Source organism: Photinus pyralis, unplaced genomic scaffold (assembly GCF_008802855.1).
Source record: "Photinus pyralis isolate 1611_PpyrPB1 unplaced genomic scaffold, Ppyr1.3 Ppyr1.4_LG2, whole genome shotgun sequence".
Classification (NCBI taxonomy): domain Eukaryota; kingdom Metazoa; phylum Arthropoda; class Insecta; order Coleoptera; family Lampyridae; genus Photinus; species Photinus pyralis.
Genome location: NW_022170403.1, coordinates 14,527,370 through 14,543,332, shown reverse-complemented (window position 1 = coordinate 14,543,332; position 15,963 = coordinate 14,527,370). Strand labels below are relative to the sequence as shown.

The window sequence follows — 15,963 nt, the reverse complement described above, 5'->3', positions numbered from 1 at the left end:
CAAAGCCTAAGATATTACTTGTGGTAACCTACCTCTACAGTTCTGAAACAAAAATACGATACGCACGCTGTATACAGCAATCATTCAACGTTTTCGATGGACTTCAATTTTTTTAATTAAATGAGACAACGTATATTTTTGCAAATTTTAACAAACCTTGTTATTTCAAATTCTTACAATATACATCAATCTTTAATTTATTTTAAAAAAAATAAACAATTGCAGTTACATTAACGACTGCAATATATGACCTCGTTCTTGACTAATAAATTTCATTATCAAAAGATCTAGAGGCTCATTACTCCTAGCAATTTGCCTCTTTATCGCATATTTAATTTCTTCTTTGACTCCTTTATCGGCACCTCTGGTACCAATTCGCCTTTGGCTACAAACAGTAAAATTGCACATCGTTTTTGAGCTTGCGTAGATAGAATATTACACTTACCCTAAATGTGGTAAAATATCAAGAGATATTTGGCCTCCCTGCTCCGTCCACAGGTATGTTAATTCTTCCAAGATATCGACATTAATTATATATGCCTAAAGAATTAAATAACAAAATAACTACAATCACATTTTTACCTACTTGGAACAGTAAATAAGAAAATGAGCCCCTTTGACGAATCTGTTCTATTATTAATGGCAACAAATCCTCTTCTTGCGGCCAATCAAATTGCAACAATACCAAAATATTACCAATTGCCAGTTCATTATAACTATTTGATTGCTTCATCAAATTATCCTTAAAGAACCCTATAGTTATAACCACTATAAATTGTGCGGGAACATACCTTAATACATCTACACAGTAACTTAACACAATATTGCAGTACTGCCATTTGCGTTAGTGGTAAAAAATGCAAATGTCTATTAGTACCGCCTGTGTTTAATTGTGTACTTAAAGTGCCTCGGTTAGCAAGCGGCATGGCTTGTATTGCTAACAAAAGTGGCTCAAACGAACTCTGCAACGTACTATATTTAGTAATTAGAGGAGATCGCCGCATTGATCTCACCGTATAACTTTTTCGTAAGTACAAAATACTGGAATGTCGAATGTTTTTTGCTACAGACAAATGAGAGTCATTAATTTGTTGAAGTCGAATCAGTGCGTCATCGTAAAGTCCTTTGTATATAGAATAGTCTATTAGAAAATTAAATAACCACGCATCCAGTTTAATGTGAGTGTTTAGTTTGCTAAACTCTAGAAGATAACGCATGAGATTGAGTAATATGGCATTAATGTTACCTCGTTGCAAGTTATCTGAGGAATGAAACAAATCCCAGCAGTTTACGGCCATTAAAAAGTTACCGATGATACCTCTGTTCTCGGATTTGTCTACCGTTAGGAGTGGTGTCGAATCATTTTCGCCTTTACGCCGTTTCGATTTCGGTTCCGTCACGGGTGTTGGTAGATTTGGATCTACGAACAGGTGGATGGATACATTTGATTGCAGGGTTAGTGATCGGTACCTGTAAATGCTTCCACAAGAAAAAACGAAGTTTGTACTTGACCTGGAGGTGCTTCTGGTGACAGACTGAGGTTGTAGTCATACAAGCAGTTTAAGAAAAATATTGTTAGACAGTATATCAGTTGCTTGGTGTTCATCTGATCTTCGGGCGTTGATGTCTTGTGAGTTTGGCAAAATGTGAGAATTTTTTGCCAATAACTTTCTTTGCTCCTACAAGTTATATGTAATCTAACCTTCAATGTAAGAGGAGGATATTACCAGTTGGGACTAAAAGTGATAAGGTATGACTCCCATCCGAGATGTCTTCCCGTTAATTCAATCACAGCAAATAGTTTCTTCCAAGGATCATCTACACTTATGTTTGGATCCTGAAATGTAGGGTAGATTATTCAAATCAACCAAATTGTCCTATGAAGGTATGGGATGAGCCCACGAGCTCCTTTGTGATGTATGTTGTATATTTTAAAAGTTTGTAACAGGAGCTTGATAATGGCATAGTATAATACAAATAGTAAGCCAACCGGTTCGCGCCAATTCTTGATGATTGTAAAAAGATGTACCGGTACATGCTGCCACCTAGTTGAGAGTAGCTCAATACGCCCATCTTAGAAACTACATTCATTATTGTCACGAAACGATCGGCATCAGTTATCGAAGCGGGAAAATACAAAACATGATTGGTAATTGAGTTTAAATATTCTTCCCATATCGTATTCCTATTTCATATCGTCATAATTAAGCACTATACTTGCAAGCAGAGCTGGAATGTAGTCCTCCAAAAAGTATTCGAATAGTGATTACAAATTACTTTATCATAAAAGTATTTACGTAGGTATTTGATTAGGTACCTATTTTACAAAATTTGTATTTAAGTACTGATTACAATTTGTAATCGATTTACTTTAGCATCGTAATTACATTAACTACATTTTTAAACTTGCATCTTGCATGCGCACGTATCCATACTTTATTTATCGTTATCGAGTTCGTTGATTCTTTGTTATTACTTATTAACGATCCTCGTGACCGTTCATAATTTTGTATTGCTGTCTGTCTGTCCGTTTGTCGCCCGTATGCACGATAACTTTGTGTAGAAACGTCCGATCATTTTGAAAATGGGTACACATATCCTTAAGGATATAAGAAATGTCGCCATTGTTTTTCAGCTGAGTAAACTAACGCACCAAAAAGTTACAGCCCAAAAACTGCCCACACCTGAAAAGTTTTTTATAATTTTTGTTGTTTGTACATTGAATGTCCGGTTTTCTGTGTTAGCAAATATTCCTTAAACCTCAAGAAACTACGCAGATACATAAAAAATTTGCCCCAACTTTTGTATCTGCGCAATCCAATTTTTTTGTTTGTTAAGATGGGAAAATGAAATTTTGTATGTAGGCACCTCGAATAGAAATAAAACTAATGCCGAATCAAGAAAATTGTTTTACAAGCTATGCTGATCTGGTGGGATCACCGAGTCAACCCCTTAAGATGTACTATGAAAACGATGGATGGGATCTCGAAGATCGTTCGGTATTCTGTTCTCTTGTATCAGATTTTTAGAAAGATATTTCAATAAATCCAGATATTCCATAAGCAAAAATATTAAAGAGAGTATAAATCGTGCACTTGGAAACCTCTATACTTTGAAGGTGTGCTAGACGACCTTCATAACTTTCCTCCGCATGAATTATTTTTCCCAGATGCTGTTTTCAGAGCCGTCTTTAACCAATTGGGGGCCCTGAGCGCAAAAATGTATGGGGCGCCCCTTTGTTTGGAAGATACGGAATTCAGAAAAACGATCTCGTTAAAATCAATAAATATGGATATCGACAAAAAAGTATAACATTCCTCTCGCTCTTTGTATAATCCGATTATATTTTTAGCGCATTTTCCAAGGAAGGTGGGTGCGCTATTGCCAGCCACTTTCTCTGTCCGTCCGTCTGTCCGTCCTAGGTCTCTATTCCCACAGTTTTCAAGATATTTATTTCGTTCTTTTTGCATTCGGTAGCTTATAGCTTTGTCACCTCAACCAAGAAAAATCTTGACGAGTAATGTGCGCATACGCTGACTGTGCAATATCAACTTTCTTATTTATTAATATATTTTGTTGAAATTTTAACCACAGACACTTCTAGTAAATGCAAACATATCGCATATAGTAAAAATCAGATGTGCTAATGCGCGGACTGAGCAATGAACTTATTACTTAACTTATTCATGGAGATATTTCTTTGAAATTTTAACCAAATATGCTTTTAGTGAAAGCAAACGTATCGCATATTGTAAGCATCAGATTAATGTGCGCATGTGTAATATCAACTGTCTTATTTGTCAAAATATTTTTTTGAAATTTTTATCACAGGTGCTTCTGTTTAAAGCAAACATATCTCATATTGTAAACATTAAATGTGCGCATGCGTCGTTTATACGCACTCTGCGCAGTGTCACTTTCTTATTGATGAGGATATGTCTTTGAAATATTAACCACAAATACCTCTAGTAAAGACAAACATAGCGCACATGGCTATGGCTTTTGGAATCAATGCCTGGAAAATGCGTTGAAGTTAATCGCCCTACTTTTTTATTTGTTATATTAATGGACAGTAACTTAAGCACACTTGCGTCTATGTAATGTCTCACAAAATGAAACATCGTTTATGGGGCGCTGTACGGTGTACCTTGGAATAAATTGTAAGAACTAGTTTGTTGTTTTTAAAGGAAGTTAATTACACTTTGAATTTACAAATATGGACAAAGAAAACCTACTATTACTAATTTATTTTAGTTACATTTGCAATTTGTAATTAAGGATATATCTAAGTAGGGTTGCCACATGGCCGGGATTGTCCCGAAATTAGCTGCACTATCCCGGATCCCGGTTTTTCATACCTATATAAAACCCGGAAAAAATATGGCAACGTCTTGAATAAAAATTCAAAATTTGGTTGGGGGAAGGAGGGGCTGGTCCTTCATGGTACATGGCAGAAGTCTACTGCTGAGGTCAAAACGTTAAGAACGAATATTTGGCAAATAATTTAAAATTTATTGACCATAGCTGTTAGTTTCGTGAAGTAATTAGTTCTCAAAGAGACATGCAATTTTCACGGCTGCGTTTTAGGAGAAAAAATAGTTCGTTAGTGCCCGTTTGAGCACAATTAAGTTGTTAGACCAAAACCACGAGGACCGAAATGAGCGCCGGGACCGAATCGGTCTGACCCGAAACAGCTTCATGTCCATTTGGTTGATTGGGTTTAAAAAAAATTGTCATTGGTAGGTATTCCTTTTTCAGCAACACTCATCTTAGGAATTAACCGCACATCTCTATAATCATAATATGTATGTATTATACTGTGGTATAATTATTCGTCATAGATCATAGATAAAACCACCTTTTATTTATGATTACCCGTTGAATGTATTAATCGCAACCCAATATAATTTTATGATGAAGAAAAGGAAATAAACTAAATCAATATAGACAACGAGCGACAAGGTCGCTTCCGATTAACCAGTATTGACAAAAAATTAATCACTTAGTCGCTTGACTACTGTCTACCTATTACTGAAAACAGAACTGGAAAATTCGTAATTGTTCGGGAGTTATCATGTAGGGACACAGACGGACTGACAGACGGACAGAAATCATGAATTCGCTTAGGAGCTCTTAATAATGAAGAACTCCCTATATATTTTATTGCCATAATGACCTTTAATGGAACGTAAACGTGCTATACAGTATATTAAAATGAGTGAAAATGAAGAATTAAATGGAATTTATATTCTAATCTATAAAAATAAATGTTAAATGATAACTGTAGCATGCACCTGGCGTGGTGTTACAGTAAGCCAGTGAAGTTAAACACATTTCATATGGCTAACTGTACTGGGTTCAGCGACATCTACTGAAAGGAAGATTCAATTACAATTGGTAGCACCGAATGTTGTATTATGGGCGCACACCACTTTACAAATATTCCGACTCGTGAGACATCTAGCAATCACAAATATGAACTAACCAAAATTCAAACGCGGTGTTTTACTATTGTGTTATATTATGATAATGGATATGGTATACCTATTATTCGTTATAAGAAGGTAGTAGATGGCGCTGTGTTTGTATAGGTAAGCACACATAGGAAAAATATAAAACTGCACCAAACATGGCCAAGTAGAAATATCCAGCACTGGGAAATAAATAAATCAATCGATTTCACGCTGGATCTTTGACATTAACAGCAAGTGACAGTTCGACATTTTAGTTGACAACATAAACTACCATCAGCTTACAAAATTCGACTCTTGTTTTATTTTTCAGTGTAATATGAACTCGTGTTTGAACCAAACACACTGAAGGTCAAAGTTTCAATATGCTTTCTACCGCTAATTTCTTAAAATGGATAGATAGATAGAGTAATTGGTAGACATGTGTGTTGTGAGATTTTGGTGGATGGTGTAGTTTGCGCAAATGAATGATTTAGAATTGAATTTCATTAGGGTAGGTAGCTCAGTTTTAGGTCTTGAACAGTACGAGACGTCGTGGCTGGTTAATGGCATGAGAAATTTATTAGCGCCAGTCTGACGGGCGATCATAAGTAATAACACAATCTTGATGTCTAGATTTCTAAATATTCAATCACGATTTTCTTCATTTTTTTTATATATCAACCATATGCATATTTTATATTGTCGTACAGCAATTGATTGCTTGTTTCAAAGATCTTAAAAAACATATAAGCACTGCATTTGAAAAATAAAGATGCACTGATTTCTAGTTTAGTTAAGACTGTAAAAGTTTGGTGGTGCCATAGTTAAGTGTTACATCCCTTATACATATATACACAGAAATTAATTACAATGTTACATTCTATGCCAAGACTTACCTGTACACTACTTTTCGACATTTCTAAAGAGCACAAATAAAATTCAGTCGACTTGTGCAACAATTTGAACAATAATTTGGAAGAAAACTCGATTTTCATGTTTTCATTTGATAAAAGAGGTAGAACATCACAAACGAGTAGCTTCCGATATGGATTCACAGGTTGATTACTGGCGTGACTGTGTTTCTCAGCACTCAACAATGTGTCCACAAGCCTTGGCTACAAGCATGAATTTTAAATAACATCTAGAATTCGAAAACAAAAAATTACTCCATGTGTTGAAATAGCATTTGGAAACCGCTGCAATAAAAGCAATAATAGTTTGCAGTGCTCCATAGTATCCTCACAATGCTCAGCGGTGAATAGAAGTAATTGGTGCTGCACATCTACGTTGAAATAGTTCGTACAACAAAATAAATGTGGCATACCTACCGAACGATATGTGTTTAAACATTTCACATAAGAAGTGTTTATCGGTGTCTGATGCATCATGTTCATACCGAAGCGCAGCCGTAACATTTTCAATTTCCTGCCAAAATTCGGGCTCCCTTTGAAACTTGCCCAATCTAAAATTAACCTAAATGAGTGACTGGAGGCAACATAAACAAAGGCAAGTTGAGACAGACGAAATACAAATTTAAGATAAAAGTTCCATACAAATCACTAAAGTATTTTGCCGCTTCCTTCAGGTGACCTGCTTCTTTCTCAATTTTGTAGGCTTCGAACTAAAATTATTTGTTTTGAAAAGGTCAGAGTGAATAATCGCCAAATTACTTGAACCGCAAAGTTATTAGGATACAAAGTTTTTGCGGTTATCATCCAGGCTTTTGCGGCAACAGGATCAATTTTAAGTGCCCTTTTTGCTCGTTGAACAACATATTCTTCGTCTGAAAGGTTTAATAATTCTGCTTCCATGCTCAATATTTAAAATTTGTTATTTCTACATAGGTTATGTTCACCAAAACAACGTTTTGTGGTTATGTTTTCAACAACCACAGATCTGGGTTTTCTTCAATTTTTATGTCACACAGTGTGCAACGAAAAAGACAAACACCAAAATTGCATAAGTGTGCGTTTACAATGAACGTATACGTAAGAAATACATAAAACGTAAAAATTTCGCAAAGTTGAACTGTATAGAAACATACGAAGGTGTTTACAATGAACGTAATTTTTACATACGTATATGTAAGTCTTGCGCATAGTCGCAAAGGTTGAAAATGTTTCAAAGTTACGTACGGTCAAATATCATACTACTTATCGTATTATCTTTGGTTTATTGTAAACAGCGAAGTAAATTTACGGAAACGATACGGATATGTACGAGTTACGGTTTATGAAATATTTACGTATACGTTCATTGTAAACGCACACTAATGCTGCACAAATTTCAATCAGTTAAAAAAAAATTGTACTACCACTAGGGCAGCACCAATTTTACCACTTACGCTGTGAGTTTGCCAGTTTATTGTACGCTGGGATTAAATGCTCTAATATGGTTTTAAATAAGTATAGGCTAGCATGGTAAAGGTATGTAACAGTAGCTCATTATGTTAATGTGTCTATGAAGAGTAGTGGGGTTGGAGAGTAGACACATGTGAATTATAGGTTTCGGACCCACTGTAATTAGGTAGATCTTTAAGGGTTCCAGTACCGATTCCGATCCTCAATAATTTTTGGTTCTTGTTTTCGGTTCCAATTTTTTCTCGGTTTTCAGGGTTCTAAAATAAACAAATAAAAAATATATTATAAGAAAAAATAATTCACAAAATATAAGTACTTACATTAATATTATACATAGACATATGTGTTAGGTTTAATTGAACATTCTCTTTACCTTACGGGTTCGTTTCACTTCTGCCAATTCTCCGCTATTATTGATAGTAATAGTTTCAGCTATTTCTAACTTTACGCATTCTTCAGCCCTCTGTTTTTGATTCGAGTATTTTTATTTTCGATATTAAGTAGTAACTCTAAAGTATTTTATGTTACCTGAATCCATTGAATACAAATTTTTATTCAATGCTGAATCTCAGTAACTCAGGCAACTCTACGCATCTTACGTATAGGTATTATTTTATCCCGTAATGAACATCAATAAACACTAATGTTAAATCTATGAAAAATCTTAACACCAACCCTTCGAAACCAAATTTTAAGAGCTACGACATAAAACGGATTTCCCTTTCACAAATCGCAACGTGTCTACCTACAACAGACAGAGAGAGAACCGTAAAATACCGGTTTCTTGGCACTAATAATAACTGCATCGGTTCCGGTTATCATAAGTTCTTGAATAATAGTTCCGGTTTTAGGTGAGGTACCGTTTTTTTACACCAGACTTCGTGGGAGAAGTTGGAAGAGATTTGTGGGAATCGTCTACATTTGATCTTTTTCAGGCTTGATCGAACGTTATAGGAAAACCGAAGACCGATGAAGATGAGGAGGCCGCCAAGGGCAAGGAAACTCTAATGTTTCAAACAAGTCTCCACCATGTGAGTGATAACTTAATGGACAAGGGATTTCGGATTAACTTGCATAACTCAAAGGCTGAGACAGCAGCCCTTAGTAGAAGATCGGTCAATTTATGATACATCTACCAAAAGAATTTTTTGCGCACGTTTGAACTTAAAGCTGTACAAAATTTAGACGCTCCATCTGCTTCAAGGCGTTCGTTTATTGTTCAGTCACTACGGTTAAGCAATACACTATTACATCTGAAACAAAAATACGATACGTTCTGTATACTTACAGCAATCGTGTTACGCAGTAGCCGAAGACCTGGGATTTTCATAACGAAGCTTGGTGAGAAACTTAGCGTCAGTTAACTGTATTCGAATTCGAGCTGGGTGGGAGTAATGGTGAGTGTAACCCAGAGACATCTCTCCATGTCTCTGGTGTAACCCGTGTAGCGTTAAGGTCGGTCCAGACGCTACGTTTTGCACAACGTTTTGTCCCGCGCAGTCTTAAGACGGAATGAAAACGTTGCAATTTTAGAGCGTCCACATTTGGCTCAGTTTTTGGCATCGTCATGGAGGAGGTACTAATCTGCTCAATTTTTGCATGCTATCAACAAAATGAATCGGAAAACGGAGCTACCGTGTAGACTGCGCCGACTTGTCCGCACAGTTTAAGGATATCTATTCTCTCTAGCTTAGTTATCGCTGCAACTGTACCGTCTTCGCGATGATTTCGAAACTGCACATTTTTCCTATCCACACGCAACGTTTTATCTGCAATGTGTTGAACTGTGCAGACAAAACGTTGTGCAAAACGTAGCGTCTGGACCGGCCTTTAAGTGTTTTATTTTAAAAAATCTAATGTGGTAATCATTTTATGCTTTCTTGTACTATAAGTTTCATGTGAAAATTTGTTATTTATTTTCTACCCTTGTCCTAATTTTGCCCAACCCTAAATCGTTTCCAATGCCCTTGACTATCATGTTTACGATGTCTCGTATGTTTTGTTTTTATGAATTTGTTTAACTGCATTTGATTCGATTACCTTATTTCTATCGGACAATTTGAGATGTTTTTATTGTGTAGTTTCTCTTGCATTTTGTTGCCGTATTTGATTTATTTCGTGTATTTGTGTGGGTTATGCCATGTTTTCTTTTCATAAAATGTTTCCCTACTGGTTTTACGTTACTGTGTGAATGATATATATTTTATTTGTTCTTACTTCTTCTAAGCACACACAAAGATCATACTAGGTATATTTTTGGCATATATATACAAAAACCGATTACAGTTTACACAACGTAGGAGTTCATTCATGCCATCCATATCCAGCCGACTGCTACCGAGATTGAAAAGTGCCGCGAAACGTCCGTCGTTAGGTGGCTCTGCTCGTAGTTTTTCCCTAAAGTCACTAAATATAGAAAGTACCGCAATCCATTGGGCTCGTGTGTTAGAAAGAGAACGCATGATTTTTGCCCAAAAATGGCGGAAGTTACCAGATTCTAGTTACAGTAACTTTAATGTTAGGGATTGTTCCACCTGTTTGGAGATATCTGTATATATTTTTATAAAACATGACAGTACTATGAAGTTAGGTTATAAAAAATTACAGCTATTCAGATTTTATTTGTCAATTTTTTAAGTTGGTTTTTTAAGGTTTTTTTAATTTGCCCAAAAATGGCGGATGATTGCGGTACTTTCTATATCTAGTGACTTTATTTTTCCCTAGACTGTATGTATATGGTAGGTCAGGAATTAAGTTCCGACTTCAACGGACTCCTACTACCATTAGAAGGTACCTACTTATTAATAATTTCCTTTAGTGATCACGTGATCTTTTACACCCTACGTTCTGCTTACTCGTGAAACGAAGATTTTGAGATTTTATATTAATGTTTCTTGGTATGTTCTTCTGGCATTTACCCGTGTAGGAGCGTGAAAAAATACCCCTGCCACCGAAGGCCCTGCCTGTCGTAGAAGACTACTACACAATAGCAACTGTCAGCCGCAACTGTACCTACCGCTGGAATTTGGAGGGCGAAGGTGTTTGTGAGATGAAAAGATTTTGACTTATTTCTCGATTGTGACGATTTTAGGTAGAAAGAGTGGTCTCATTATTTGGCAGCAGTTCTTAAATTTTTTTCTCGAGTAGTTCGGATTACAGTAGGATTTTGATTATTTTGCAGTCATGGTTATCGACTATCGAGGCTTCTACGTTTACTGATGCAGCGGGATTTTACTCCACGTTGAGTAGATTAATGGATGTTCTGATTGGACGGAAAAATCAGTTTTTATTGTGGAAAAAGTTCGCGTCCGGGACTGGGTGTCACTCAAAAAGAAAAAGTAATGGGAAGTTAATCGAAATATTGAATGCAGGCACCTCGAATAAAAGTAAAACGAATACCGATTCAAAAAATTTGCTTTGCGCATGCGTAATCCGTTTTTAAAAATTTGTTAAGATATTTTTTAATGAAATTTGGTATGTAGACATCTCGAATAAGAGTAGTTCTATTGTTCGCATATCCAAAAGATGTCTTTATCCAAGAACAAGTCCCGCCAGGGAGCGAGCCTGCCGCCTACGCTCAAAAACTCGACGCTAACTAAGATGCCGCGGGCTGCATCCATTGAAACTACTGTGACGTTCGTTTCTGATTTCTGAAGAAGTCTGTAATGAAAGAGATCTGTAATAGTATAATGAGAGAGTTTTCACACTTCACTGATACTTCGACCGTTAGTTTTAATTTTTGAATTAGATTGCAGGTTTAGTTCCAATTTGAAGATAATTGTGGTAGGTTCATTGTTGAAGGAAAATGGTCACAATGGTCCAAAACTGTTTAATTAAATACGGTAAACATTTGCCGAATATTGTTATCTACCTTGAGCCAATTAATGTTTACCTAAACTGATTGTCAATTTAAAAGGGAGCGTTAGAAACACATTGAGCTACGGTCGAAATATATTCTAATTTACTGGATACGCATAATGTAGCGTTGAAACAATTTTCACTATTCATTATGCGTATCAAGTAACTGTAGTACCTACTTCGTGGGTCCGTTATATCTCCAATGAATTTTGAACAAAATAGGTCAAAATTATTATTTAAGTAAACATTGTAGTAATTTTGGGACTATGCGAAATTTGATCAAGCAAAATTTTGTTGGTTCTTTTAATTCAAAACTTATCCAGATGTTTAGTTTTTCATGGTTATCAATCAAAGACAAACCCAAAAATTGATCCGTTCCAGCGCGTTTCGAAAATTTGCTTTGATCTGGCCAAAAATAGCTTTGCTTCGGCCACCACCCGTAACTATATCGACTACTCTTATAATGACACCCTCAACTTATGAGGAGGTATACATTGATTAGGTAGATTTATTGAATGGAAGACTGACCTCTCTAACTTTGTGCATTCGGTGTAAAATAGTTGCATTAGCCAATTCATGATTTCTGTTTTTTTTTGTTATTTTTCACGGGAACAACAGTATATGCACTTAGGTATAATAATGTCTTGATGTGAAGTGTGTAGAATCGTGGCAAGAGGCGTTCATCCGCTACTGAGTAGGTCGTAGGTACATAATAAAAAATTTATGCAAATGTTATTTTCAACAACTTCCTGCATCAAAAATAGATTAATTCTTACTAAAACACACGCATTTCTTTTATTTGCACATGAATATAATGGTCAATAAATATAACGATGGCGCAACATGTAATGAAAAAAAGCCAACTTATACTATAGTCATAAGTAAGCGATTCACCTTAGCAATTGCAGTATAATGAATAACGATCAAAAGAATGTCTAGATAATAAATATAAAGGTTTGCAAAATCTTTACGAAATTGTTATTTTATAAACCTTGATAATTAGGTCAATGAGTTAGTATGTGTCTAATCCTCTTTAAAAAATGACTCCTTTCATAGTATTCGTTTTGTTTCTTTTCGATTTTGGATATAGTTTTGTTCACGAAAATGTGATTGTGAACGAACAGTGCAATAGCGGATTTCATCCCTCGGATAATCTCAGTGAGTAATTAATATTAGCATTGTAAGTGTATATATGCACTGGTATACCATATAATATTACTCTTCATACGATTTTGTTTATTGTTTTAAGCTTTTTATTGCTGCTCATATTTACCCCATAAACAAGCGAATACCTATATTAATTGTGGTCGATTTGTCGTTAGTCACTAACGTTCTTTGCGAGGTGAAAACCCATTGAATTGTAAATACTTTTCCAGTTTTATCTTTCCTTTCGTGTACAATTTTATTGATCAAGGTGTTATTGCGAAAATGCAAATTTAGCATAAACCGCATTGCGATAACGAAAGCGACGTAGGCAGATGAGAACATCGAAATAGCTTTGTTATAATAAACACCGCCAAAAATGTACACAAAACAGCCCCTAGCTGAATAGTCCCGGCCTATAGGTAATAATCAACCCAACAAAACAGCCCGTGTACAATATTGGGTCGTTTCTCTTATTTTAGACCTGTTAGAAAATAGAACAAACAAGTAGAAGGGAAAACAAATGGCTTATCATGTCACTCCATGATCCATTGTATTTTTAGCGCATTTTTTTTTTAAGAATTAAAGGTGCTTTTTTGTGGTATCCAACGTTTTTTTTTAATAATTTGGACCAGTTTAAAATTTTTAATTTATTAGAAGTTAATTTGGACCTATATAATTTGTTTGATCATTTTTAAAAAATAAGATCTGGCAGATGGCCACCTCCTGTAGTTAGACATAACCCTGTTTTTCAGATATCCCTACAAGAAGAATGGGAAGACATAAATAGCGTGACCGCGTGGGCCAGTCGAAATCTTCATTTTTGGAAATTAATAAATTGGGGAACATTCTTTTTAAAAAAGCGGTTGTTTGACGAGCAGTATGGCATGTTGCAACATCTTGTTGGAACCAGTAATTCTCCATACCATACAGCCCCACTGTAGGAGCCAAAAAGTTACGCAGCATTACTTTATATCGCTCCCCATTGACAGTTACTGTCGCGTTATTCTCGTCTTCAAAAAAGTACGGGCCAATGATTCTTTCTCAGCATAGACCGCACCAGACAGTTTCATTTGGGGAATGTAAAGGCACCTTTTGAATTAAGTGTGGGTTTTGAGTAGGTACTCCAATAACGAACATTTTGCGTATTAACACTTCCACAGAGCGAAAAATGAGCTTCGTCGGACATAATCACACGACTCCAATAATTAATTATCAGGCGGCAATAGTTGTGCCATTTGCATCGTGTATGTAAAAATTTAAAATCGTCCACAACGTCGGATGCATACCAAATCACTGAGCTTTTCCTACACTTTTTTTTAGAAAAACATTTTTAACAGAAAGAAAAATAAATTAATGTCGGGAGGATGAAATGGAGTGTCTTCTAATCTCATAACTTCAATTTTTTCATTTCAAAGCTTCAAAGCAATAAGCAATTCAATTATAAAACTGTGAAAAGTAAATTTTCTCCTTTCAGATTATCAATATGGAAAAGTCAGATGGAATAATGCATGTATGTGAAATTAAGAAATGAGATTTGAATCATTTAATGCAGCCTAGCAAAGAAAGAATCGATAATAAATGCAAAAGAAATCGCAATAGCATTGAAACGACCATCATAAATTAACCTTTTAAAATCTCGTTCTATTCATGGTCAATTATCTCATAGTTAATTTTTGTTTATACCACCACCTGAAAGTGGACACTTAAACACAAAAAGGGCCCTGACAAAACAAAAAACCGTTTTTCTAACATGGACATTTTCCGTCTCTTTTAGGTTATTAAGATGAGAGAAGTCCTAGTCCAGTCGGCATGAAAGGTGGTACGCCAAGATTTAAGACTAGGCCTAGGACTTCCCCCATCTTAACCACCCAATATTAGTTACCAGTACCTATTGCTGGGAGGGATCTTTTAGGTTAAACATAGTGTTTTTATTCAATGGTTAAACATATCAAACTAAATTGTAAAAATAAGTATTTTAGTCTCGCGGATTCATTGCTTTCTTTGTGCATAAAAAAGGTAGTGTTTATCAAAGAAAATAGAAAGTAAACGAAAAACCGGTTTTCCGACTTTTCTGGGAAAATGTTGAAAATGTGTTGTAAAAAGGATCAAACAACAGTTGTTGATCTTTCTCTCAACAGTAACTTTTACATTAACGTGTTTGATAGAAGGTTCAGTTTTGTTGGAAATCGTGAAAAATCATTTTTTTACCGCAAAAATCAACCCCAAAGCTGGCAGAGATGTTGATCCGCCGGTTTACAACGGCGCGGTTCAAACGTACATAGGTAATATTTATTTGTATGTTAGTGGGGACACACGCGCTAGATCTTAGGACAGAATTGTCTGTCAGTGACGCATCAAACTGACATATCCATTATCTGTCGCAGTTCCTACTGACAGATCAACTTCTCTATGTATGGGCACAGCCGTCTATAATTACGTATGGGCGGCTATTTCATCTTCTACCGTTCGGGTCAAATTTGGTTCATATTGCCTGTTAACAGCATAAGATTCTATTCCCTTTGCAATGGTTTTCAATCGGGTTTTCTGTGAAACTGTGAAAAACTAAGGGTTAAAATGCAGAAATCCAAGGTTTGCAGTATATCAATAATGCAGGCACCAAATATGACGTCAAAAATATTTTCGGGACTGTTGGCCTAACTTGACCTTTAAAATAACCTGCAGTTAAATTTTAAACATGACGGCAATGTCAAATTTTTAAAGTCGTGTAGGCCGCTGTGTAATAAATCATTTAATTCGGTCGTACTCGAGGTCGTACTCGTATTTCCTATTTCTACTAAACGGGTATCTAACAATAAACTTATTATGTGACTTTAGGTGACAGTTAAACCTTTCAGTTCAAAAAATCCTAATCATCCGGGCACCTGTCAGTATTTTCTAACACGGCGATGACATGTCCTTATCTTGAAACTAATTAACTTTGCAGCGATAAGAAAACTTCTTATCTACAGCCGGAGAAAAAAATGACAAAAAAATTTACAACACATACTACGTAAATAATTTCCAGAAGTTTAAATCTTTTAATACGCAATTTAAATTTACGATTACCACAACAAAATAAACCAAGGAATTATTTAAACAAAATCAAACATGAAATAATTAAATAATTCTGATTGTCCCCAAATTCA

General features: G+C 35.5%; 2 protein-coding genes across 2 annotated transcripts in view; one reads left to right on the top strand and one right to left on the bottom strand.

The window, feature by feature from the left end:
- Nucleotides 1-133: 133 nt before the first annotated feature.
- LOC116163554 (integrator complex subunit 10) lies at nucleotides 134-7,349 on the bottom strand. Its single transcript, XM_031477551.1, has 13 exons — nucleotides 7,124-7,349; nucleotides 7,007-7,074; nucleotides 6,782-6,915; nucleotides 6,620-6,735; nucleotides 6,350-6,568; nucleotides 1,728-1,837; nucleotides 1,471-1,679; nucleotides 1,247-1,420; nucleotides 1,014-1,201; nucleotides 792-962; nucleotides 587-742; nucleotides 446-540; nucleotides 134-385 (listed from the first exon to the last, which is right to left on the bottom strand). The coding sequence occupies exons 1-13, from the start codon at nucleotides 7,262-7,264 to the stop codon at nucleotides 226-228; spliced, it is 1,941 nt and encodes a 646-aa protein (XP_031333411.1). The 5' UTR covers nucleotides 7,265-7,349; the 3' UTR covers nucleotides 134-225.
- Nucleotides 7,350-12,696: 5,347 nt separating this feature from the next.
- The window catches only part of LOC116163551 (nose resistant to fluoxetine protein 6-like), a 39,286-nt gene continuing 36,019 nt past the window's right edge, over nucleotides 12,697-15,963 (top strand). Inside the window, exon 1 of the mRNA XM_031477540.1 lies at nucleotides 12,697-12,829. Coding sequence (XP_031333400.1) covers nucleotides 12,712-12,829 — 118 coding nt within the window. The 5' untranslated portion in view covers nucleotides 12,697-12,711. The remainder of the gene's footprint in view (nucleotides 12,830-15,963) is intronic.